The 26,306-nt window shown below is 40.8% G+C and overlaps 1 protein-coding gene across 5 annotated transcripts in view; it reads left to right on the plus strand.

Moving 5' to 3' along the window:
* Positions 1-26,306, plus strand: part of ATP2B2 (ATPase plasma membrane Ca2+ transporting 2) — a 286,168-nt gene that overhangs the window by 184,483 nt on the left and 75,379 nt on the right. For 3 of the 5 annotated variants that reach the window (XM_032120304.1, XM_032120303.1, XM_032120301.1), the window contains 4 exons: positions 12,678-12,935; positions 13,861-13,986; positions 17,468-17,593; positions 20,866-20,958. In XM_032120304.1, coding sequence (XP_031976195.1) covers positions 12,678-12,935; positions 13,861-13,986; positions 17,468-17,593; positions 20,866-20,958 — 603 coding nt within the window. The remainder of the gene's footprint in view (positions 1-12,677; positions 12,936-13,860; positions 13,987-17,467; positions 17,594-20,865; positions 20,959-26,306) is intronic. The other 2 variants (XM_032120302.1, XM_032120305.1) reach the window with 1 other exon arrangement.

Below are 26,306 nucleotides of genomic sequence, written 5' to 3' on the forward strand. Positions count from 1 at the left end.
GGAAATCGTGGATATCAGGGGCTATAAGGGCCACACAGCCTCAAAAGCTGATGAGTCCTAATAGGAATCCTTTATTGTCTTTGCTGCTAAACAAATCACGCTGATCCAGCTGTCACTGCACCAGAGGGTTTTATTGTGCTGCCCAAGGAGGAGCATTCTCAAGAGAAGCTGAGCTATTAGAAAATAGCATTTTTAAAATATAAAATAGATGGATCTCAAAAGCATAGTTGGTTGTCAGAGTTAGCAAAACACAACTTTTAAGGAGTGTCCTTGCACACGCTCAGATTCTTTTCTCATTCATCATGAAAATGAAACCGTGAGATTCCCCAAGGATTTTTTTAAACCAGTCTAAACAGTCTGTCAGCACAAGGGGATGAAGCAGTTGGCAGCCTGGAAAACAGGAGAAACGGAAGTATTTGCCCTCTTCAAAACAGCTTGTTCTGCCAGAACCCCCCATTTAACCTCCTTCCTCCCAAAGCGGGGATGAGGTGAAGCAGCATATGGCTTCTGGAGACATTGCCCCAATCTGCTTGGCTAAAGAAATTTAGTTCCTGTAAGAACTTGCTTCTTGATTCCTGCTCTAGATCCTACTGCAATGCAAGGTTTAAGTACCCAGGAGCAGAGAGCAGGACAGGTTGGAGTGTGTGTGCTGTGTGTCCCAGCTCTCGTTGTCACCAGTACTTGTACAAGGCTGAGTTCGTGGGGAGAAGATTGTGTCCCTCTGAGTCATCATTCCCTGGAGACACCCCTGAATTTCTGAAACGTTGTTGCTTTTGTGTTATTTTCAAAAGAAGAGACAAATTTAGGTCGGGGGCTCCTCCACGGGATGAATGGGTGAGAGTCCTGTGCGATGTGGGGTCATGGGGAGCCTCCTGTGGGGCTGGGCTGGGGAAAGGAACCAGTCAGGGCTCAAACTGAGCCTGCAGAGCCTTTCCTGGGGCTTTGCACCTCTGTGTTTGGGATGATGCTCCTGGAGAGAGCACAAAGCTCAGACAGTGCCACAGCAGCCGCCCCTGGTGCCTCTCAGCTGGGTGCTGCTGGGAGAGGGATAAACGTGGCATTCTGGCTGGATTTGTGGATTTGGGGAGGTCCCAGCCCCTGTGGGGTTTCTCAGGGGTGCTGACAGTCAGGGATCATGGGGAAGGTGGTGCAGGTATCACCTGAGCGTGGTCCTGACAGCCAGGGCCAGTCAGGAAGGTGGGACAGTCCTGGCTGGCCCCGCTGGCATCCTGCAGGGCAGCCAGGCTGCCTTTGCCCAGAGCTCCCCAATGTTCCCTAAATCAGGAACGATGCCAGGAGGAATGCTGGGTGGGTAAATCAGAGAGCACTGCAGCCTGGCCTGGCTAATCCCAGCCTGGCAACACCGGCCAAAGGCAAACAAGAGGCAGGAGATGATGAGCAAAGTGACCTGAGGGGGATGCAGGAGGGGGTTTAGTCTGTCCCACTCTCAAAAGCACCATCAGTAAAGCCTCCCTGACAGACATTCATCAGCCTTACCTTTAAAGGGTTCCAGTGATGGAAATTCTCTGCATTCCCTGGATAATCTGAGTGTCCCTGCACCGAGACATTAATTCCTGCTCTGTGACCTGGGTGTCTCTTGTAAGACTTTAAACATATTGCTGTTTTTGTGTTTTACAAGGATGTAAAGACCAATTTGTGGTGTTTTATTTCCAGCTATATTTTGTCTGCTTGAAGACAGCCTGGTTATAAATACCAGGGAATAGCTGTTTGTGGAGACTTACCCACAAATGGGAATTCCTTTCAATGGGAATTTGAAATTTGAGCAGCACAGCAGTAGTACAGAGGAACACAAATATTGCATGGAAGCTGACAAAGAGAGCCAAAATATGATCTTAAAAATGTTTACCTGTTTTTAAAAAAAAAAAAAAAAAAATCAAAATTCCCTTGAATCAATGAGAACCCAAAAGCTCTGAAAACACTTTTATTTTCCAAAGTGAATAGCTCATTAAATAAAATAACAATTTAAAATACAGGAATATTGAGTGTTTTCTTATCTCATTGTGATTCAAAAATAATTTTTAATTTGGCAGCTTTAAGATACCAATTATTTTTCAAATTTGCAGAATCTTTATGATGTGACTTTTTAAATAGGAAGTATTTCAGGATCAGGTTCTAGGATTATTTTACAGTTGGAGTTGAGACAAACTGTGTCACATCCTAGAGTCTGCCTGTGCTTACAGTTCCTCTCTGCTGGTGGGGTTGAAGTAGAATGAAAAATTATTACCTGGAAAAGAAAAAAAGTTTAAGCACAGAAACAAACCAGAAATACCTTTTTGAGCAGGAAGACACTTTGCATATATGCATATTTTCATGTGTATATATATATATACACACACACATATATCTCTCCTATTAGAAAAGTAACACTTAAAGAAGCAGTTTCAATTTATTTCTGTCTTGCACAAGTTCTGCCTTCTCTCTCCAGGAGATGCTGCTCCTCTTGTCTCAGTTAAGTGTGCATAATTAATATGCAGAAAATATGGAATGTACAGTCTAAATGGAGATTATCCTAATTACCTGCAGCTTTAGCTTGCTTTGCATGTATCCATGTGAACATTTTAGTTTAGCATATGCCTCAGAAATCCCATCTCTTCTCTGTCCCCTGTGAGGTTCACATTGCAGGTGTTTTTGGATGTGCATTCAGGGGGGATTTCGTCCCATCCTTTGGGGTGAAATGAAATTGAAAAACACAGTCCAGGACACGTTTCCTTAGCCCAGAGATCTGCACTGTAAAACTGCTTTTATAGGGCCACACTAATGTTACTGGAGCTTTTTGATGCCTTCTGCTGGAAGACAATATGACAGAATTTTAATCTTTTTCTGACGTGATTTCTCCCCCCTTGACACTTTACAGCACAGAGGAATGAAGATGAGAAGTGTAAGGAAAGCAATAAACACTGCAGCTCACGAGGGGCTATCATGGCTGAGCTCTACAAATCTTCCCTATCTCCTCTGGCTGGGTTTTCTCCTTCTCCTGGGCGAGGCAGGGACAGCACCAGGAGCAGCCCAGGTGCTCCAGGACGGGCTCCAAGGGCACTGTGTGGATTTTCTGGCATTGCAGTTTCCCAGCTGGGGTAGTTGTTAAAGCTCCTCAATTGCAAATTTTCTTTATCAGTTCCTTCCCAGCTCTGAACCTCTGAAAACTCTGAATTACGGTGTAGGGACCTGTGAAATCAGTCCCCTTTTCTCAGGAACCTCTCTCTGCAGGGCCTGCAGGTTGGGAAAAGTTGGCAATTTCTCTCTAAATGGTCTGGGGGCGTGAAGTGTGTCAGACATCACCACTCCATCTCCTGCTCCACTTGGGGTTTTAGAAGCTCTGGTGACACATCTGTCAAGATTTCCAGGCAAAGTCAACTGTATTCAGTTTTGTTCTCGCAAATTTTTGGTGGTATTTCTGTTAAATACCCTCAGCTAGAACATCTCGTTTTAAAGCATCCAAAAAACCAAAAACCAAAAAAAAAGAGGAATATTTTTGGAAGCAAGTACATTTCACTTCTATTAGAACACAGTCAAAGAGGGGTGGAACAGCACAAGCATCCATTACTCAGGCAAATGCCACCCCAAAAACCTTCCTCAGTGATTTGCTCTTTTCATCCCTGTGCTTCAGACAGAAAGGGAAGAGGCTCTGTTGATAAGCACAAGACAGACAGCTCTCCATCTGATTATGTCTTTATGAACTATTTCGTGTTCTCTGTCAATGTGAGATGTTTTTCATGGCTCTATTTAAAGCCGAGTGCCCCGATGAGAGCTGCTTTGCTGGGAAGCATTTATTTGTTTGCTCAGGTTTCTGTGTTTCCTGGGGCTCTCAGGGATCTGAGTGGGAGCTGAGGAAGTGCTCAGAGCCTCCTCTCCTTCCAGCTGGATTTTGGAAGTGCTGGAAGTCGTCAGGGATGGCTACATGAGGAATGGGAGCATTCTTCCTGTTTTTAGAACCCAACTGCAGCTTTATCTCTGACGTGGCTGCTTAGCTGGAGCTCCAAACTTAGCAGATTTTCCTGACATTATAGATATTTTTTTTTCTTCACCCATCCATGTTAAATAAGACAACTTTATCCCAGGAGCTGCAGTGTTCCCTCTGCCATTTTTTTTTTTTTTTCTAATAGCAAGGTTAGAATTCGAAATCAAACTTAATTAAACTTTTCCAAGTGAGTAAATGTCAACATATGGACAGCCACTTCCCTGCTAATATCAAGCTAACAGAGATTCTAATTTCTAATTGGTTTTATTCCTAATGATTTGTTTGCATTGGCACAATAGCCTATTCCAAATGTGGTCTTGCACCACGTGATCATGAAAAAAAGGGCACTTCTTTCTCTCCTTCTTCCATTCTGAATTAACCACTGACATTTATTAGTGTTCCATCCAGAACTCTGGGATCACAGCTCCCTACGCTGCTAATTCAATTTAGCCCACACATCTTTCAAACTGAATTTGTGTTTTGCATTGATTTTTTTTTCATAGCTATGACATTTAAACAACATCATCTGAAGGGGATCCCTTATTGGTGCTGTGTGTAATTTGGTTTTTGATGCAGTCAGAACTTAAAGCGCTTTTCTAGGAGAGTCAAAGCAACTGAGTTACCCCCAGGCAGAGTTTCTGGGGGTATCAAGGCTGGCTGCTAAACCAGATTTCTCAATGTATTTTTATTCTGCATTGGAGCTGAACTGAGGTCTTCCAGTTTTTTTCCATGAAAAAACCTGAGAACAAGAGCCTAAACTGAGCAAAACTATTTAAGCTTAAGACCATGTGCACCTGTTCTGCATTCTTGGAACTGTGACTGAAGTTTGGAGAATTTCATAGCTCTATTTTTATATATCCTGGATAGATACAAAGAAACCTTCAACTTTCACCAGAATTTTCCTTGTGGACATTGATATTTTTATTAAAATGAAAAGTAATGTCAGAACCGATCGTTGCTGACAAATGTATTTTTATATTTGATTTATTTTTTGTCACTCTTTCTACAGAGAGAGTTAAATAATATTTAGTATTTGTTTCTTTATGGAACTGTTTGTAGCTCTATCTTTTTGAGAGAAAATCACTGTTACAATTATCCCAGCACAGCCTTCCTGGCATGGACAAAACTCCTGCACTATGGAATTGTCCTGTATTGGGAACCTGAGTTTTTGACTCACAGTCTTAATTTCTTTCAGTTAATCCCCAAATAATTCATTACTGCCAGAGTTTAAAAGAAGAACGATTATTTAATTTAACTATTTTGTCTTTCTTTTTCATTTATTTATTTTTTTAGATTCAGTAATGCCTGTGAAGCTGTTTATAGTTGTTTATTATTATGGGGCTAAACATTCCTGTGTAAAAACACTTGTCCTGCAAATCCTTACTGGGCTGCAGAAATTTAAGTGAATGAAATTGCTCTTTTCTAAATGCTTTGATGCAGATATATTGCACTGGTTACCTTAGAATATGCCCATCTTGATTTTTACCATATTCTAAAATGCTTACAGAAGACCTGCTTCTGGATTGAGATTGCATTACAATTTATTAGTAGAAATTGTCTTTTCTGAAGCCTCCCTATCATAAACTTCTTGATTTCCTCCTTTCCTGGCTGGATATCCAGTTAGGCTGTCTGTCTTTAGGATTTTCTCTTTCCCCTATTTTGAACCCATCACATTTGAAATGAGAGAACAAATGAGGTCCTGCTCATCCAGCACTGCCTGGGGTTTTTTGTGTCAATCGATCTTTTTACTGCAATGTGGAGTTTTTTCAATTTTTATTTATTTTGCATTGGTTTTTATTTATTACACTCTGGTGTTGATCCACTGCATCAAACTCTCCATTCTGCAGTGCTCCCCACACCAGGGGAGCTTTGGGACCAAATTCCTGATTGGATCTCAGTGCTGTGGAGGGTTGAGAGAAGTTTAAGACTCGAGCTGGCATCAGTAACAACACATTAAGAACTCATAAAGGGCAAAATGTGCACATTGTGTCATGTGGGACCTGCAGGTTAAATAATTATTTCCTAATGCAAAGTGACCTACATCTGCTTCCTACAAATCTGGGTTGGGCTGCAAAAACTGAAGTCTCCCAGATGCCTTCCCTTCATCAGGGATGTGCAGATCTCTGACCAAACTGGGCTGCTGGTGGTTGTTGCTCATTACACACATTGCCAGGGTGCCAGGCACGACTCAGCTCTCGGCTGGGGATGGCAGGTAACGAGATTGAGAACTTTGGCATGGAATAGAAAATCTTCTCACATATTTTCCAGGAAGAGAGGAGGAGATCCTCCAGAAGTATTAATTCTGTAAGTAGGACTCAGCTAGGACGTGACCTTGCAAATCAAATGGTTGAATAACTGCACTTGAATCCTTGTTGACAAGCACGGAACAACTTTCCAAGGTCTCATTCCTGCATTTGGAAGCCGTGTTTTACCTTTGGAGTGTGAGGTTATATTTACCAGATATCTCTAGCTCGGAGCAATATAAGTGAAGCTACAACAACCCTATGTCAAGGTTTTCTCTTGCAATCCCTAAGAACAGGACTTGTGATGAAAAATCCCATTTTTTTTTTCCCATCTCTATTTTTTCTGTGGCAACAAAAGGGAATAAAACTGAGTATAAACATGGTAGAAGTAGTTCCTTGGTCCTTTGGTGGAGTGAGGACCCATCCCTTTGCCTGATCTCTCCAAACTGCATTTCTTTGGAGGTGCCAGGCAGAAGGATCTTGCTCGACATATCCCATCCACTGAAGTGGAGGGAGTGTTTCAATCAACATTCCTGTGCTCATGAGTGTTTGTGATCAGGCTGAGGAATGTGTGAATATATATATATGCTTGCAGGGCCCCCAGATTTGTTTCCTTGCATATAGATGTCAGAAATGTGTAAATATTTAATAGCAAGCTCTGGAGTTGACAGTTACATAACAAACCCACAGGGACAGCAGCTCTTTGCTTCCCCCTCCCCGCCCCCCTGGAGCCTTTACATAACAAACCGATGGATCACAGAGCAAGGAGTTCTAGTATTGTGTCCAAAAGTCACTTCTAGTGAATGTAGAAACCCCCTAAACCTCAGTGTTTGTAGTGTAATTTTCTGACACTCGTAAATCCCTTCTGCAAGGCAGGAAGGAGCGTGGCTTTGGAGAGCGCTGATTGCTGCAGGTAACTTGGAGATGCTTGTCAGGGCTGACTAAACCCTTGGAGAGAGTGAGAGAAAGGCAGAAATCGTTGAATTTCCAGTAATTTCTGCCCCTCTGCCTGAGCTGTGGCTCTGAGGTGACACTGAGGCAGCCCCTCCTGCTCTGCCCTCGTGGGAAGTGATTCAACATCTGCTGATGCCTCGTCACACAGCGCAGGGTTCGGGGCAGGAATGGTGGTGGCAGTGACTCCTGGGACTAACTGTGTGCCAAGACACAACACCACGAGGAATCTGTAGAAATAAATGCTGCGGTGCCTGTTACAGCTTTAAAAGCCTTGTTAAGGAGGGGAATTTACGGTGTTTATTGCATAATTTTTTGGTTATTGGTCCTTTTCTCACACAGATAAATACATTTGTAAAGTAAGAAACATCAGTGGTGATGTTAGGGACCAGAGCCCTGCTCTGCTGTAACTTAGAGCTGCTCAATTTTCTTTAATAACATCAGTGCTGGAGCTGCAGCCAGGGAAAAACGTTTTTAGAGAAAGCGATTCAATAAAAAGTTTTTATCAGGGGAGCTGTTGTCGTTCTGATGACGAAACCAGTTTGACTGACTAAAAAAATTACCTCTGGGGGTGTTAGGAGATTTTCCTAGGGAATTTAAATGCCACAAGGTATTCTCAGCTTAAAAATAGCAGCGTGTAGGTTGAAATGAGTAGCTGAGGGGTAGGTATGTGCTGTAGGTTGGGATTTAGGAATACAGATGTTCAGAGATTTTTAAAAATGTCCTTTTTCTGATTTAAAAATGACTGTGCTGCAGCTCAGGACCGTATAGTTTGTAATTATATTCATTATGTTATTCAAAGCAGCTTTAAGGATCTCCTGATAAGTCTTTGAAATTTTAAGCAGATATTCTTTTTAGCTGCACTGAGCCTGTGTTCTTCCTTCTGTATCTGTGCAGATTTGGTTGATATTACGAGAATTGTATATTCAAATGGTGTCTGTGCTACTAAAAGCATTCCAGATCCAACAGGACATGAGCCTGGCAAGCTGTCAGGTGATGCTGTCTGGCTTTTTGTGGCTTTTTCCTTTTATTTCCCTTGCTGCCTTTCACCAAGTTGAAATGATTAATAACATCAACCAGATTATTATTTCGTGATGCTTCTTGCTCGCTGTTCCTGCGGTGCTTTAACCTGCTCTTGTGTCTCCTCCTCTCCTTCTTCCCCTTCCCCTTTCACCACAAGCACATTCGGGGCTTTTCTACCACACAGTTCCCTCCCCCTTTAATAACCTGTGCCTTTTTTCATCAGCTTTTTCCTTCTAAACCCTTCTATATAATTAAATTCTGCTAATGCAGAGTAGGTTTCTGAGGCCAATTTTGAGTTTGCTGGCAATGAGGTGCAGCCAGGTGAGTGTCTGGGTGTTTGCTCAGCTCTCCAGGCTCCTGGGCAGGTTTGGAGGCCAGAGCTGTAGTTCCTGCTGAGATGGAACCCCAGCTGCTGCCACTTCAGCCGGGCTCACTACGAGTGATGGGTGGCAGAGCTTTCCTATTCTTTCCTTCCTGAACCCTCCTTGCCTTTGGATTTTTCCTTCCTTTCATCTCCCCTCTATAGAAAACTTTCCAACAGCCTTTGCTGATCTATTTCTGGTCCAGTCTTAAGCTTTAAAAATTCTGTTCTCCTTCCACAGGGTTCTGGTAATGTCCTTTCAGATATTTTATGGGCGTAGTCACCTTGGTCCCCTTTGTGTTTCCGAGTGTTCTTTGAGGCTGTGCTGCCAGGTTCTCCCTCTCCTGGGGAGTTCCAGCTCACCTGGGTGTTCCTTTTGGGATAAACTAATCCATTTTATGGCTTTTTCTGTGCTAAAGGAGCCCCAGCCCTTTACATTCTGGACTTGCAGATAATCTCAGCTTCAAACCCTGCGTGCATTTTCTGTCCTGTGAGGATGAGACTTTGGCCATGACACATGTTCAAAGCTGTGGTAGAAAAGAGCTCCCTATTTTAAATTTATTTACCTCTCTGGAATTGGATTTTCTGACAGGTAGGGCCTCTGTTAAATGTAATTTAAGATGAGAACATCACAATTCGCTGCCTTGGAATAAAACCCTGCTGCAAATCACATCTGCATATTAACAGTTCTTTTGTGATGCTTTTCACTCTGTGCATTTCAATAAAACTCAGGCAGATTTTTGGGTAGCGTTGAGAACCACGTGCTCTCTGGGAAAGCAGAGCAGCAATCTTGTACCTTAACATGCATTTTTTCAAGCTTATTTGAACATTTTTAATAAAAATTAGATGCTTTAAACTCAATTTTGCTACTGAGGTGTACTAATATGGTATATTTTATGTATTTTATCAATATTTCTTATGTCCTCCTTATCTATAAGGTCAATACTCGGTCACTCTGCACTGCAATAAGGACAGATAATATCAGTATAGAGTTAAGCTGTTTGTGGCTTTTCCCCCTATAAACACATAAAATTTCTTCCTGTAAATCCATATAAGTCTTTCTATGATTTCTAGAAAACCATAATGGCAAAAAAACCCCATTAAAAACCCCATTGTTTTTCCTTAAGTATGTAAGAAATCATTAGACAGACTTATACCAATGGAGATGCAGGTTTCCTTCATTTGTTTTCCTATTAAAAAGGAACCCCTCTAAAAGAGTTTGGAAGCAAGAACAACCACAGAGTTCAAGAAAATATTTCTTGACAGATTGGTCATCTCATAAAGGCCAGGCTGCATTTTGAAATCCTGCTTTTAATATTTTTAAAAAATCTGCTCTAAAATCTCGCTGTTGTAAGGAGCAGGCAGGTTTTTCCTGGAGTTTATTCCTATCAAAGGAACATTTTGCATTCGTTCTGCATTCGTTTATGTAGCACTGTCATCCCATCTCCTTTCTGCGGAGTGTAAAACGCAAAGGCAAAATTTTGGGAAATTCTGATGGTCTGATTGACCTCTCAGTGTGTCCCATAGCCTGGGCCGGGAGATCCCCTGTGGTTTTAGAGAGGCCACGCTGAATTTCAACTGTTAAAGACTCAAAAATCCAAAAAGCAACTCACCATTTCCTCCACCCCTCTGAAAGACTTCAGGTTTTGATGAGGTCTAGCAATTAATTTCTCTGCTCCTAGAATTCCTTCCTCCCTTCAAACACCTCTGCTCCACCTGAAGTTATCTTCGTCAAATGAAATGAACACAAAAAAAAGTTAAATGCCTTTAAAATTTTGTTGTTTTCATTGAGCTGTGGAGAATTTTCTCAGGATTTTAAGTTGTAAACATGATTTTTTATTCAGTGTGGAAGCTTGTCATATTTAGGGACACTTTCCAAGAGCTTGATCTAAGTTCAATCTGTTTCCTGCAGATTTTCTTTCATTCTTACAAACAATTTTTTTCCAGCTGAAATAAAATAAATATTTCAGCTGAAAAGTGGATTGTTTTATTTGATTTTACTTGAGGTATCTACAGGTAATTCCTTTTATCTTAACCATAACATCTTGTATTATTTGCATGCTCCGTGGTACCATTTATGTGAATGTGGAGATCAGTTCTGACAGCAAAAACACAAAATTAATTTCACTGATCCAGTCAAGGAATATTTTTATTTTTCACCTGATTTTGCTTAATCAAGATGTATTTTTTACTGAAGTCTTGGAAGTATTACTCTGCAGCAGCTCTTTGTAATTTTGTACAAGCTGCACTAAATTTCCACTCTTGAAAAGGAAATAAAATCAGTGTTTCACTGTGGCTACACCAGGCCACGTTTATTTTGTGAGAAATAAGGGAGGAGGTTTGCCCTTAAAAAACTAAAATATTCATCGTACTTAATTCTAAGTCAAATCTAATGAAAAAGGAATTCTGGTGTTATATCTGCTGAAACAGAATTCCTTGCATTAGGAAACCATTTAATACAAGCAGGACAAGAGTGAATTTGCTGGTTTGGAAAAGGAATCTAAAATCGAACGCAGCCCAATTAAGAAGATTAAGGCTAAACAGAGCAAAAATCATCAGTCCTTCCCAAAATCCCCATTCTGCTGAAGGAGGAAGTTACAGGGTTGGTTTCTGAGTTGCATTTGTGGCTGGTGATGAGCAGCTTAAGGTACTGAAGTTAAAAAAGGTTTTTTAATTTCTTCCTTGAGTGCTATACAAGTGGTTTTAGGAAGGTTCTTGTGCTGAAGGTTCAGGAGGGCCATGAGTGGAAGCACATCCCTGCCCTTGGGAGCAGCCTTTGCCTTTCCCTTAAGAGGTCTCAATGTAAATTACAGAGAACTTGGTAAAAACTCCCTTTATTTTCATTTTCTTCCTCTCTTAGTGGCTGTTCAGTCTCATCTTTCTTCCTTTGACTTTTGGTGGTTTTGTTATTGTTCACATGCAGGAGTAATTACTCAGCTGGTTAATGAATTATGATGCTCCTGTTTGTAATTTAGAAATAGAAATCACATTGGTTGTTAATTCCCTCTAGTGACAGGTGACGAATAAACCAAAATTAAAGTGCAGTCAGAGGTGGAAGCAAATTTGCTGAACCCCCTGGTAGCTGGGTAAGATGGAAAAGTGATGTCAAATTCCTGCCTGGTCCCATTCTTCATGGAAAACAGAAAAAGTTCTTCCTAGGTCACTCAGGAGAGGGGGCTCAGGCTGGGTTCTCCTCCCCCATCACTTGGGATATCTCTGGAATATGACTCTGGAATGTGTCCTTGGCTGCCCAGTATTTCTCCCAGGTGCTCTTTCACTAAGAAGGAGATCTATTTGTCAGTTTTATTTGGTGAATACTATCTAGGAAGTCTATTTGAATTTTAATTGCATCCAATTTTGAGATAGATAATGAGCAGATATATATAAAGTAATTCAGAATTAACAGCTCAGAATAGAGTCATTCTCTTAACACTGTTTTACCTGTGGCAGGAATAATGGACTTGCAGTTCTAGAAGCATCCCACTGTATTTCTCTGTGGGGAAGATTGCTGAATTACTATCAGGGAGCTTTTTTCACTCAGTGTTCCTTAATACATTCATTATCAAATTGAAGCACTGATAAACTCAGTTCACGCCAGTAATTTTTTTTAACAACTGTTCCCCATAAGTGTGCTTAGCTGAGAACATTTAGAAATTGTGTTGAAAATTGTTTTAAAAAATTGTGTCAAAAATTGTTTAATTTAAACTGGCAGATTGTTAATGTTAATTTAATGCCATTGTTTTGCATTGATTAATGTCATTCATTGTTTTAGTGCTTCTTGTCACTTTAAATAAATTCTGCAGGTTCTTGGTGGCTCGGGTAAAGCTCTGAGCCCTTCTATCACATAACAGAATTGTTGCTTTCTCTTCCTCATTGTTTAGTTCAGGTTCACCAAGGATGGATTGCTCAGTAGAAAAATTAAAAGAACTAAGATTTCTGTTGATTTATTTCTTTTCTCTTTTCCACAGACCTCTTTATTTGTCTTTTTCCTCCACTCTGCTGCGTTTCATTAGCAGGCAGTGCTTGGAAAAGCAGCTCCATTCCCTTACCTCGTCATGTCACAGCAAGTTTTATTTCTTGTGATAAACCCCACCTAAACTGGTCCTTAATGTCTCTGCAGGGTGTGGTACTGCAACAGGAGGAGCTGAGGATGAGGGTGAGGCCGAAGCTGGCTGGATTGAAGGTGCTGCCATCCTCCTGTCTGTCATCTGTGTTGTCCTTGTCACTGCCTTCAACGACTGGAGCAAGGAGAAGCAGTTCCGGGGGCTCCAGAGCCGCATCGAGCAGGAGCAGAAGTTCACCGTGGTGCGGGGGGGACAGGTCATCCAAATCCCCGTGGCAGAGATCGTGGTTGGGGACATTGCCCAGGTGAAATACGGTGAGTGCACGACCTGGAGAGCCTTTGTTGACTCTCCTGGGCCTTCCCAGCAGGATGGACACAATTACTGGAAGGGATGGAAAAGGCAGGAGTGTGTGATTGTCCTTGGCCATGGTGAGGTGCCAAACTGGGCTCTCAGGGCAAAAGGAGAACCTGCTGTAAAACTGCATTAGCAAATCAATTTTATTGGTGTAAACTTCTTTCACTGACCAGGGCAAGAACTGTTCATACAAAGGGAATTCTCTATCATGGAGGATTGCGTTATTCAGATTCATTTTTTTTTTTTTTTATTTCTGTCCAGTTAGGGATAAGAGGAAGTATTTTTAAATGTTGTGTAGAAGGGAATTGAGCCTCTGTGCTCACCTCACAAGTTGCTTCAGATCCAGGTGGATCCCCCAGACCAGGTGTCTGATAATCCCATGCCATAGGGAAAGCCCTGTGCTCCACTGGAGTGGAAGACTCCTGCAGGAACTCTGTTTTGGGAGTTCCAGCAATATCCCTGTTCCATCAGCCATCACGTTTCTCCAGGACTTACCTAAGGGCTTCCCGAGGGGGGAAGGGGAAAGGGCAGCTCAGCTGTTGATTAGCTGCTGTTAATTCCTATGAAGTCTGATGGAGAAACCTTCAGATGATGTGAAGAGCACTTCCCTGCCAACCCCCCAGGATGGGGATGTCCATTGTGTGTTAAACGTGGTACATTTGGGTTCTGGGATAGCATTAATCAGAAAATGTTTGCAGTACAACAGCCTTTCCTTGCAGGATTGCAATGCTGTGGCTCATGTGGACAGAAACAGGAGTGACTCCTTCACTCTGCTTTCGTTTTACCTTTTAATGCAATGGCTTATTGGGATTCTGAAACAAAAGTCATGATGTAATTATGAAAACAATCTCATGGTGGTTTTCCTTCCCCATGATCTCACCACAGGTGACCTTCTCCCTGCTGATGGGATATTTATTCAAGGAAATGATCTCAAAATTGATGAGAGCTCTTTGACTGGAGAGTCCGACCAGGTCCGCAAATCCGTGGACAAAGACCCGATGCTGCTGTCAGGTAAAATCTGCCCCATCCCCTCTGAGTTCCTGCTGTTCTCTGCCTTGGCCACATTTTATTGGGGTTTCCTTTTCCATGAGCTTTTGGCCACCCAGGTAGAGCTGAGATTTTGATCACATTCACTGCCCTTGTCACTTTGTAATTTAAAATTCACATTGTTGGGTTTTCGGTTGTGTGCAGTTATTTCTGATCATCACACTTATTTTGTAAAAGTATAAAGAAATCAAGCATTTTCATAGGAAAAGGAAAGTCTCAGGGAAATAGCAATTGTTTCAATTCTTTGCATGTTAGTTTTAATTTACCATTAAATTTCAAAGACTTTTAAAGTCTCTTTAAACCCTTTCTGTGTATGGAAGGTAAAATAAAAGAAACAATATGTTTAAAAGCAACTGGATATACAAAATATTTTGAGCTTGATTTCTGTGGTAAACTCAAATTATTTTTAATATTTGTAGTCTGTGATATAATTCTTTGCAGTAAATCAGATAAATTGAATGCGATTTTTAAGTTCAAATAAAGGTGGGTCATTTGTCAGAGGATTCCAGCTGGGATGTGATCACAAATAACAGATATGCTGATATATAACAATCACCAATGTGTTATAAACTGAAACTCATTTTCAAATATTCAAGTTTCTTTGCTATGGGGAGAGAAATTTATATTTCCAATGCAGAGATCAATAAAGTTTATAATCTTTATTTCTCTCTCACTGGATAATCTTTATGTGATTGCAAAGAAAGTGAAGAATCAATGGGATATTTTAATAAGCACTGCACACACTTTTGTTCCATACTTACACTGATAAATTTGGGCTCATGACATGTTAGAAAATCCCTGAACTCTCTTTGCTCAGGAGCAGAATTGATGATTGGAGATTCTCTCATGCAAAAAACTTCCTTCTTCCCTAAATACAGTGCAAAGTTTAATCCCAACGATGCAGAAATTGATGCACTGCCCATTGTTACTTGTCCAAAAACTTGGAAACCACTACGTTTTTCAGGGTGGGTTTGAGCTGGTTTAAAAAGTTCCTCTTGGATGTCAACCTAGACCTGTATTTTTATAAAACTTGATTATAGAAGAAAAAAACAAACAAACAAACCAACCCCCCTCCAAAAACATCGACAGGCCTTAAATTTTCCTCTTATTCTTCTGCCTGAAGACATCAGTGAGTTCTCATTTGGAATTTAAACAAATACTGCCAGGATGTTGCTTGCCACTGTTCTTCCTTATCACCTGCTGGAAGTTGAAACAGCTCAGGTTTGCCAGAGGAATCCCTGAAAACATTGGGATGGTGGCCACAGTTTGTTTGGGGGGTCGAAATTTGGTGGAAGACAAACACCCAGGGTTGGGGAGTGTTGTTTTCACTTTGGCCCCGAAGGAGCGTTTTTGATACTCCCTCAGGTTCAGTGCCGTAATTAAACCGAGTTTCTGTGCTTTGTGTCCTGTTGAATCATCCAGACAGCTTTTGCTGCACTTGAGGAGCAATTGTGAGTGTCCAAATGCTGCCTCTGGCAGATGTTTCCATCTGCACCCATCGCATGGGTGCCACCCAGGAGGGCAGGAATGGGAATCCAGGCCCTGCTGCACCTGGAAATGAAAGAAGCTGCTTCTCTTCCATAGTTGCTAAAACATTTTCCTTCCTTTTTTCCCAGTTATTTAGATTAATTTGATGAAGGTGTGAAAGAGGTAGAGGAGCCCACCTGATGTGGCTCTCACTGAACTGAGGTTGGCAGGAATTTATTTTACCCTGGTCAAACTTTTACCAGTATCTGGTTCTGTCAACGCTCAACAGGGTTCGAAACAAAGGGAACAGAGCTTAGACCAGAACAAACAAACCAAAGAAACCTCTTGGTCGTGGTGCTTTGTAACGTTTTGGAAATAAAAGCAAAGCTTGATTAAGGAATCGGGTCAGTTATTGCCTGGAGCAAAATAATTCTGGTTTGCTCTTAATTCACTACCAGAAAACCCAGAAAATGTCCCAAGCTGGGCTTCTGGCACAGCAGAAACTTTCAGAACCAAGCAGCTGACTTCAAAAGTTTGGAATTATTTGGATATGTTGAAATTACTTGTAAATGAGGGTTTCTTCTCAGGGAAAGCTCTTTTTTCATAGAGGATATTCTGATGGTTGGTTCACTTTATTTTTAACTTTGGCTTCCTCTTGATAACTGCACTGACCAAAACCTTGTTTAGATTTGCCCACTGAGAAATTTTTGTTCCCCACAAGTTTGCTGGAAGTAAAAACAGCATCAGACCCCCAAAATGGCATGTTCTGCTTTTCTTTTCTTGCTTTTTCAGCCCTAGTTCCATGTATTTCACCAGTACCATTATTAGATTTAGGCATTTCTGAGTTTCATGTTTAGCTGGACTTTTGTCTGAAAAATATGTCCTGTAATAAGGTCCTTATCCATCTAATGTTTCCCTCTTCCCTTACTAAACCAGTTTTCCTTTTCTACCGTAGAATATTCACCATTTTTCTACTTTAATTTAAATAGCATGTTAAAAAAAAAAGTTTTGCTAAGGTCAAGTCTTGAGAGGGAAGGAACTCAGTAGAGTTGTTCAATGTGAAGATGAAATCCATGTTTAGTGACAGACAAATGGAAAACCTGCAGTCCAGAATTCCATTTCTGCAACCACCGATTGAAATCATCGAGCCTGGTTCTGTATCCAAGCTAATTTAATCATAATTCTGCTTAAGTGGTGAAATGACCAGAATTGGGTGGAAGGATTTTTTTGGGATTCTCTTTTACAGGCCTAACATTAAGAAAAGGTTCAGACAGGCATCTCAAATTCAGAGATTTTTGCCCTCTGCAGGTGTGCAGAGCTAAGCTGGAGATGTGGTGGGTGCCTGTTTTGTTGGGAGAGCTGCCCTGGGAGCGTGGGAGTGAGTGCCACTTTCTGGAGGATATTTCTACCCACCTTTGTCGTCCAATTCAGGAAAAGATTCCCTCAGAACAAAACACGGGGATACAAATAGCAAGTTCTTAATTAAAATGTACTGGAAGTAGTGACATATCTTAAAGGAGGCTCCAATAAATTTCTGAGGAAGGTTTCAGAGCTTTTGTTTTCTGACTGAATCAACCAAGTCTGTGCTGGCTTTTAAAGATCTTTTCTGATCTTTAGGTTTGAATGGAATTTTTTTTTTGGGGGGGGGTTTATTTGGGTGGCAGGCCTAATTTGTATATTTGTGGTGTTCTGCTGAAACTGTTTTCTTGCGAAGGATAAACTTGGTTAGTGGCAATATTTCTTTTAAAAAGAGAATCTGATGTGTTGGTGATGGATGTGCAGCCTGAGGTTTGTGCTGAAGCATTAATTCTTGGTCGAGAGTAATGCACAAAACAGGGTTTAGTTTTGTTACGTGGTAAAATCCCCCTCAATACAGAGTTTTCAAGTGTAGCAAATCTCTCTCAGTACTGTCATAAAAGCCTTGCATAAGTTTCTACATTTATTTTAGCTCTCTGTAACCTTTCTTGCCTCTTCTCAGGTACCCATGTCATGGAAGGCTCTGGGCGGATGCTGGTGACTGCTGTGGGGGTGAATTCTCAGACTGGCATCATCTTCACTCTGCTGGGAGCTGGGGGAGAAGAGGAGGAGAAGAAAGATAAGAAAGGTAATCTCCAAACACCAGGATGCTCCAAGGAAAGCTCTTTAGGCTTTGTGCAGCCGGAGCTCTCCTTCGCTCTTGACAAATAAATGCAATTTTTCAAACTGCCCTTTTTTTAATGATACATTTTTATCATCACATGTCACACAGAAAAACAGCAGAAGCTGTTAGCCAATAAATCCATTGGATAACAAGATGTTTTTCCAGTGTGAAACTGCAGGCTTCCAGTACACACTGAAATGCAAGGGAGTACATGGGCATGCTCCAGTTGCTGTGGCTTCTCTACATGAATCCATGCTCACCCACGGTTTGCTAAGATTTTGTGCTTTTCTATCAATGTAATTTTGTTTTTTCCAGGAAAAATCCCCTTGGCCATGGAAATAGCATCTGTCTTAGAGCTTCAGGACTAAAATAAAGATAAGCTGGGGCTCTTTGCTAGCCCAGTTGTTTAATGTCAGTGACTGACTTGAGAGGCATTTTAATTTCTTCAGGTGTAAAGGTCAGGCTAAGAATAGTAAAAGCCAGGAATGCAGCAGTAAATGTTAGCAAGACAGTTTTACTTTCATGTCCTGTCTCAGTTAATGAAATCAAGAAGCCTCTTTAGACATTTCACCTTATTACAGTGTGATGTCATAAGCGTTTGCTAATTTATGGGCTGCACACTAAGCAGAAACATGATTTAATGTCTGTCCTTTGCAGTTTTACTTCACGCAGCCTTGTAAATTGTTCTGCTTCCGCATTTTCATTCCAAGTCTGTCCTAAGAATATTTGTCTGTCAGACATAATTAAGGGCCAATTAATACAGGGTTTTTAGACATTTCTGCTCTTTCTGGTGGTCTTCACCATTAATAAAAAAAGGCAGTTAGAGCTTTCCTGAACATTTTATTTGCTGTCTGTCAGGCAAAATGATTCCACCTCTTTTTTTGCTTCCATCCTTTTGTTGGAAGCTGCAGATAGGAAGGCCAGATTCAAATGGTTTTCAGGACCTACAATTTCCATTTCTGAGTATGTGTAGCAAGTGGCTGCCTTTGACTCCCTGCTGCTTTGAAGAAGTCCCTTTTTACTTAATGAAATGTTTATCATTTCATTTCTGCCTAGGAAGGCACAAAACCTGGGGAGTTCCAGGAGAATTAAAAGGAGAAAGACTGAAACGCCACAAAATGAAAGTCTTTTATGCCAGACTGGTTTTGAGCAGTACCTTGGAGTTTGCTCTTGCTGTCTTTCAGAGCCTTGGTGAGATCTGGGGAAGAGGAGGAGCAGCTTCATCCCTGTGTGATGTGCGAGCTGCCTGGGCTGGGTTTAACTGGGCTGGCCTCTCTGGGCTGTGCTCAGGACAACTGTGGTTCTCTCAGGTTTCACTGGGAAGAGCCTGGAAAGGCAGGAAAAGAGAAATCAGGGATGTTGCACTGCGCTGTAGCTGTAACTTATGCAGAGACAGAGGTTCTCACAGAGGTGTGTCAGAATTTGGATGCAGACACAGAATTTAATTGAATGTGGCTCTGTAGAAACAGCTTTAATTTAAAAAATCCATAATATAGAGAATTCCTTCACATTTTCTGATGCTGCTGGCAGCTTCGTGTTCATGCCTGGGCAGAGCTGGTGGCAGATGGAGGCCCAATTTCAAATGAAAACCTCTGGTACATAAACCTGCAGTTCTCAGAAATCCTGCCAGTCAAATACTCCTTTCAGTCCACGTGTGCTTTTGTTGTTCATTAACACTTTAAAATCATCACACAGGTGTGAAACAGGAGGAGGAACAGCAGCTTCCAGGTAGAGTGAGAATTGTACCCCATCCAATGGAGGCTTTCAGTTGGTGCCAATCAGGGGGGAACTGCTGATTGAAATAATTGTCTTTGAATCAGTCAAGTCGAAATTAAAGAATTATTTCAAATCAACAGGATTGCTGGTGCCAAATCTTTCGGTGTGCAGGCATTGTTGGTGTTGCAAATCTTCATGTTCAGCTCCAATAATCAGCTGTTCCCCAGCAGTAAATTGCAAAGTATTTAACGTGGGATCCTTGATTTGCTGTTAGCAGCTCACGCTGTGCTGGTTGGGGTGGGGATCCAAACGGAATAAAGAACAAGCACGAGTCACCAAAACAGTTTAAGTCATTGCCATCACAGTAATCAAATTTGCAATGGAAATGTTTCTGAATGCAGTTGCACAGGGTGTGTTTTTAAATCCTGGGAGCTGTTTATTTTCTTCTCCCAATTTGCCATTTGTAAATAAAATCAGCCCGTTCTTCTGCAGCACCAACCCAGTACAGCATGAAACAATCCCTGTGGGGCAGGGACTGGAGCTGCTTGAGAGTCTCAGTCAGGATTCATGGGAGGACTTGGTTCTATTGTGAGCAATTAACCACCAGAAACAAAACAAAATGAATTTTATCTGTTATTTGCAGAGACTAATTTTTTTGAACTCTACTATAAAATCATAGTAAAATGATAAAACCTTCTTCAAGCTTTTCACCTTCCTGTTAGGAAAGATTTCTTGTCCGATTTTCTCTAATACGTGGATAATTACTGAAGAGGAGAAGAGGGTTTTCTTTTCTGATTCTCCTTTCATGTCACCGCAAACCAGGAAGTGTGTCACGTCCATCATCTGGATTTAAAATAACTCATTATTCTCCTCAAGAGTGTATTTGCCTTTTCTACATAAAATATAGGAAAATTTCATGTTTCTACTCAGATCAGTGTGTGTTTTACCTGGGTGATGGCAGGACATGGTGCTAAATCCTAACGTGCAAAATTATCTAAACCATAAAACATGTGCCATTTTGCTCTGTAGTAGTATGTACATATATATATATATAATGCATTTTTAAATGCGTATTTTAAAACTACCTGTGCACTGTGTAAATGAACTCAAAAGGAAATATTTCAACCCCTTTAAAACTGCATAAATTATGTTAAAGTACAAAAAATAACACCTAAAAGGACTAAAGGGATGTGCACAGGGCTGTGCACACTCAGTTCTCACCAACTCCTTTAACTTTGTTAAACGTATTTCATATTTATTTCTTTTTATTATTGTTATTATTATTATTTGAGTTTTTGGCTCACTTTGTGACACCCTCCCAATGCCACGTTGCTTTGGAAATTTGTGTTAATTCATTTAAAACTCTTTGATTTTGGGAGCAAACAAAGCCACAAATGCTTTTCACTCTGTCACGTGCTTTCGTTCGCGTTGTTGTTATTATTTATTTATCATTTGTTGTTTTGTTTTTGTGGTTTTTTTTGTTTTCTTTGTTTTTTTTTTTATCCATTATTGCTCAGTAGATTCTTCCCATCCCTCCTCCCACCCTCCTCCAGCCACAGATGGTGCAGCAGGTGCAAATGCCACTGATAATGCAAATGCCAGCTTAGTCAATGGTACGTCACAACCCCCGGCTTGTCGGATTTGATGGATTTCTCTCCTGACTGTGTCAAATTCCCTCTCACCTCCCTGACCTGCACAGATGTTGTGTGTGTGTGACTGCACTCTGAGAGATCCTACTCCACACGCTCTGCAGGAGCTTGGAAGAGAGGCCACAGGGATGCTGCAGCTTTATCCCCGCAGAATCCAGCCTGGCAGAGGCAGGATTTGGAATCCTGATCTATTTGCCATTAAAACTGCAGTTAAAAGGAGCAGTTAAGTCAGGCCAGTTTCAAAACTCTGGGGTAGATTCACATGAAGTTTTATTATAAAGCTTCATTATTCAACATAGTTCTGAAGAGGAGCACCATGAGAAAGGGATTCTCTCTGCTTCTCCTCTTTTTCACTCTCATGATTCCTCACACAATCTCCACGTGGTTCTGAGAAAGGGCTGGGATCGGGATCTGGCTCCATTTCAACAACACTGTTAGGAACAACTCTTGCTGCTTTCAGCATCTGTTTCAGGGGGCCTGAGAAGTTTTGTGTGTGCCCTCAGTGATTTTCTCCTGAGCCTGCCCATGTTAACTAAACCCAAACTAATCCATTCCTGCAGCCAGTTTTGTGTCCCAGTACAGACTCCTGACCCTTCTTGTTAGCACGCAGATATTTCAGTCTCTCTCCTAACAGGCAAATTCCAGAGTTAAATTGAATTGAATGGGTCAATATTAGTGTAGGCATCAGCTGTATTTTGCTGCTAATCAGATACATGAGCCTTTATTTGCCAGAGGAACCTTTCCCTCTTGTGCAGTGCCAAAAATACTGAGGAAAGTCATTCTACTTTTCATCATGTTGGTGATAGAAGTTTTTTTTCCATGCAGGTTAGCAGTTGTTGCGTTTCACATGTGAAATGAGGGTTTCTGATAGCAGCACCAAGTGCTGAGTAAGAGCCAGGATTTACTGCTGTAGTATCTTATTTAAAGCAGTGACACAGGAAATCTTTGAAGCTATTTTCAAATCATTAAAAGAAACATATAACCAGATTTAAAACCCATTCTGGAAAAGTAGGATTTACAATCCCTACATCTCCTTGCATGGCAGGAACCTCCATCATCCTGGTTCCAGATTCCAGAGACCAAGAACCAGGAAATGAATGATAAGTGTTTATTGCTGTGAGGATGCTGAGGTCCTGGCACAGAGGAGCTGTGGCTGCCCAGTCCCTGGCAGTGTCCAAGGCCAGGTTGGACGTGGCTTGGAGCAGCCCGGGATAGTGGAAGGTGTCCCTGCCCATGGCAGGGGTGGCACTGGTTGAGCTTTAAGGTTTGTTCCAATTCTGTGATGATCCTGTGATGATTCCACCTTGGTGAGTGTAAAACAAACAAACTCTGCTTCAGCCGTGCTGGATCCCCAGTGTTCCTGCTCATCCCTGCCAGCTGCAGAGCAGAGTTCAGCCCCTCTTTGCTGGTGCTCAGCAGGTGCAGAACGAGCCCTGTGCTGTTCCAGCCTGGGCTCTGCTCAAAGCTGGGGCTGCCTGGTAAATCCCGGTTGTGTTTGCCCTTAATGCTGAGCTTAATGAGGAAATTGAGTTCCAGTTGATATTAGATCAGTGTCTGAATTAGGGATGTGATTTTCCATCATCCTCATTCCAGTCAGGAACAACAGTTGCTGTCCATGTTTATCCTGGAGCTGAGAGATACAAACCCAGGACTTTGAAGTGTAGAGTGGATTTTTTTGTGCAGTTGGCGGATATTTTGGCTTTTAGCTCCTCTGAGATGAGGCAGTTCAATAATTCTGCTGGTCTTTGATCAACATGGACAGCAGAGGCTTTCCACAATCCAACTGCTCTGACTTTGTGCTCAGAGCAGAACTCAGACAGGCAGACTCAGATCTGAGTGCTTTGGAATTATCTGGGAAATGGCCAGTGCCAGATTCCTGGTGATTTCTCAGTTAGCGCTGCTGATGAGTTAGAGAATACTGAAAATGTAGATACGGTTTGAAGGGGAGAAAGGAAGGGGAGATAAGTTATAAACCAAGGAGCCCAAATTCTTCTGCATGTTCCTTTGGTCTGGATGAAATGAACACTTTTTAAAAGTCTGAAAATTCTTCCTGAGGTGTGATTGGAAACAAGCATTTTACCTAAAGTCTGATACCCTTGTATAGAAAATACCTTAAAATAAAAAAGAATTTTATACTTGAATTAGTAGCAAGCTCAGGAAATGCTGCTGCTTGAAAATCAACCTGTTAACATTTCAGGTAAAATATTTTTATTCTTAATTGTCAATACACAATTGACACAAAAGAAAGAGTTTGTTTTCAGCCAGTGAGCCTGTAGTGATAAATTCATTTACTTTGTGACCCACCCTGTGTATTAGGTGCTGTATCAAAGGAACTCTTATCAATTCTCTTGGGTTTTAGGAGTTGAGATCAAAATAGAGAATTGTTGCTGGTCTCATTGTTAAAACCATGGACAACAAGTTCAGTTTTTGAAAGGTGCAAGTCAAGGTTGTAAACAGAGCGGATAATTCTGCAGAAAGGGAGGAATTCAGGAAAATTCATCTAATTTCAAAGTATTATATTTAGTAAAGGTAATTTTAAAAAATGAAAATCAGGGAAGCAGTAATCCCTGTTTACAGCTTGTTTACCCCAAATTTGATTTCCTTCTAGTAGAGCAAATTACCCCAAATTTGATTTCCTTCCAGTAGGGCACTGCCACCTTCCTTAAATCAGGATTTCCAGGGTGGGTTGTTGGGGTTCTTTTGGCATTTGTAACCCAGAGAATTTGCTACTTAAATGTGTATTCAGAAAATATAGAAAAGGTATAGAAATGCCTCACCTGACTCAGAATAAAGTCTGTGCTGGAATATTTCACATCTACAGCTAATCCCAGTGTAGGTACTGAACGACTTCAGTTCCTGCAAAGCAATTTGCAGTTTGAGGGTATTTTTAAAAATAATTTTGTTACTTTAAATTCATTTTTAAATTTATATTTTAATATATTTCTGAATTGTAAGTGAAGTTATTTATTGAATACATAGAAGAATTATCTAGAACTTCCTGTTTATTACAGTGGTTCCAGCTCAGCACTTGGGAGCACAACTCCATCATTTTCTTTGCTTGATTCCAAGCAGTTCTTCCAATTTAGAAATAATTTCCAAACGAGGGAAATAATTTCCAAAACAGTGATAGGACTTTGTTATTCTGTGTCTTTGGCTCTTCCTCAAGGGCTGGGGCAGGTAAAGGGGAGGCTTTTCTCAGGAATTTTATTTGGTGAAGTCCATGACTTTTAGAGTAAGAATTTAGTCAGTAAAGGTGCCACGAGTCCTTTCCAAAACACAGGAACTGTACTGAGGCAAAGGCAGGTGCAAAACATTTTACATTTGAATTCAACACTTTCAAATCAGCTGCAGTACCCAGGTGTTGTTAGAAATGCTATTCTAAACCTTCTGACGTTTCATCCTTGCTTAGAAAAGCGATAAAAAACTCAGATGGATTCCTCCAGCCCAAACAACATTCATTTTATTTATTATTCCAAACAGAAAAGAAGAAAATATTTACAGAATTATGTAAAAAAAAAATCATATTTTTGAGGAGTTATTTCACATTATGCTATCAAAATATGAGGAAATACTCATCCTTTTAATGATTCTAAACAATGCAGCGAGGACAGAAGGATGGGGGAGTATTTGTACCTGGAAGGAGGAAGGATCTCTCAGCAGTGGTGATTCTATCATCTTTCTTTCTGTCTTAATTTCCCTGTTCATATTTTATAGCAAAGTACAGCTTTGAAATTACTTGGCCCAGGAGGGTATAAATAGTTTACAGCATCCTTTTCTTTATCTTAATTACCCAAATAGCCTTTTCTTTGTCACTCTGTCTAAAAACCTGAACTATAACTACCTGTGATCACTTCCCCCCCTCAATAACCTGAATGCAGTAAATTAAGAATGTTAAGAATGTATTTTTAAAATACCTAAATTTACCTTGTTTTTAATGATTGTTTATTTTGGGTACTGGTATTTTCAGGTAGCCATTCAATTGTGAGTGTAATTTATTATGATAATTATGCTATTAAATAGCAAATATATGCCCTAAAATTACATATTTTGATTTGCAAAGAAAAATAATCTCTGTGACGTGTTTGCCAGTTGTGACAGTCATATTTGGGTTTTGTTGGTGATTTTTATATTTTTGAAAGTTGAAGATTCTTCAATTTTTGCCTCTCCAAGGTTTAGAATTGCACTCTGCTGAAGGATCTCTAGAGCAGGAAATGAAGCAGACTGCCTGCTCTAAATTAATGCCTTCCAGTTCTTAGAGAAGGCTTCATGCTCCAGCCAGAAATCCGAATCTCCAGAGATATTTTATGTCTTCCAGTAACTTTATTAAAAGCCCTTCTAAGAAAAACAGCCACCAGGCAGGTACTGAGTCCAACTGTGGTCCACAGGCAAAGGTTTTGTAGGGAATTTCACCATGAAAATGAGCTGGGTTTGCTCAGCTTCATGGACTCATCTCTCATGCAAAGTATAAAGCTCTGGAAGGTGGAGACTGATTTTTTAAAACTTCTGTGGTTGCCAGGGATAGAATTAGAAATCGAGACAAGCAGCTGATGGTCAGTGGTTTATTGCAGTAATTCATCTGAGCTCTGGGATGATTTTAGGTCATGAGATGTCCTTTCCCTGGCTCTGCTTCTGGGCTTTGGAGTTTCCCAGCGTGACACTGGGGTCTATTTTTGACAAATACAAGACCGGTTTGGTCAATTTTGCTCTCTTTTGAGGGAGATCTTTAGTGCTCTCCCACTTAGTGCACAGGCCAACCTGCAAGAGATGCATCTTAGCTTTCCCATTCTGTGATTATTTACTCACAACAGAGTGAAAAAATTAATCCATGTAGCAGTCAGAAGAACAAGATGTACCTGCTGGCACACTTTTTAATAAGTTCTGATGATACATTTCTTATTAGAATGTGTCAACAATCCTGTAATGGTGTTTTAACTTAATTTTCCTTAGCATTATTTTTTGTTGTGCATTTTACATGACTACCAAAAGAGCCTGACATCCATTCTGAAATAATATTTGTTGTAGTCTTTTCCATAAATTCATATATTACTGGGAGAGTTTCATAAGGGCTCCCTCCAAGAAATTTTGAATACATTTGAAAATGTTTAGTTGTTCTTCTGAATACCAAAGTTTTGTATATAATTTGTACATTTTGCCGTTTTTATCCCATACATACTTTCAAATGACATTTCCAGTTAAAAAAAGGCACAAAGGAATAAGGACTTTGGTGGAGTAAAACTGTGTGTAGAGAAAATGTCCAGCTGGAAATTAAAGAGGCACTTGGTAAATCTGTCTCCAGGATAAATCTGAATTTA

The sequence above is a fragment of the Corvus moneduloides genome, chromosome 11 (genome assembly GCF_009650955.1).
Source record: "Corvus moneduloides isolate bCorMon1 chromosome 11, bCorMon1.pri, whole genome shotgun sequence".
In the NCBI taxonomy this organism is placed as follows: Eukaryota; Metazoa; Chordata; class Aves; order Passeriformes; family Corvidae; genus Corvus; species Corvus moneduloides.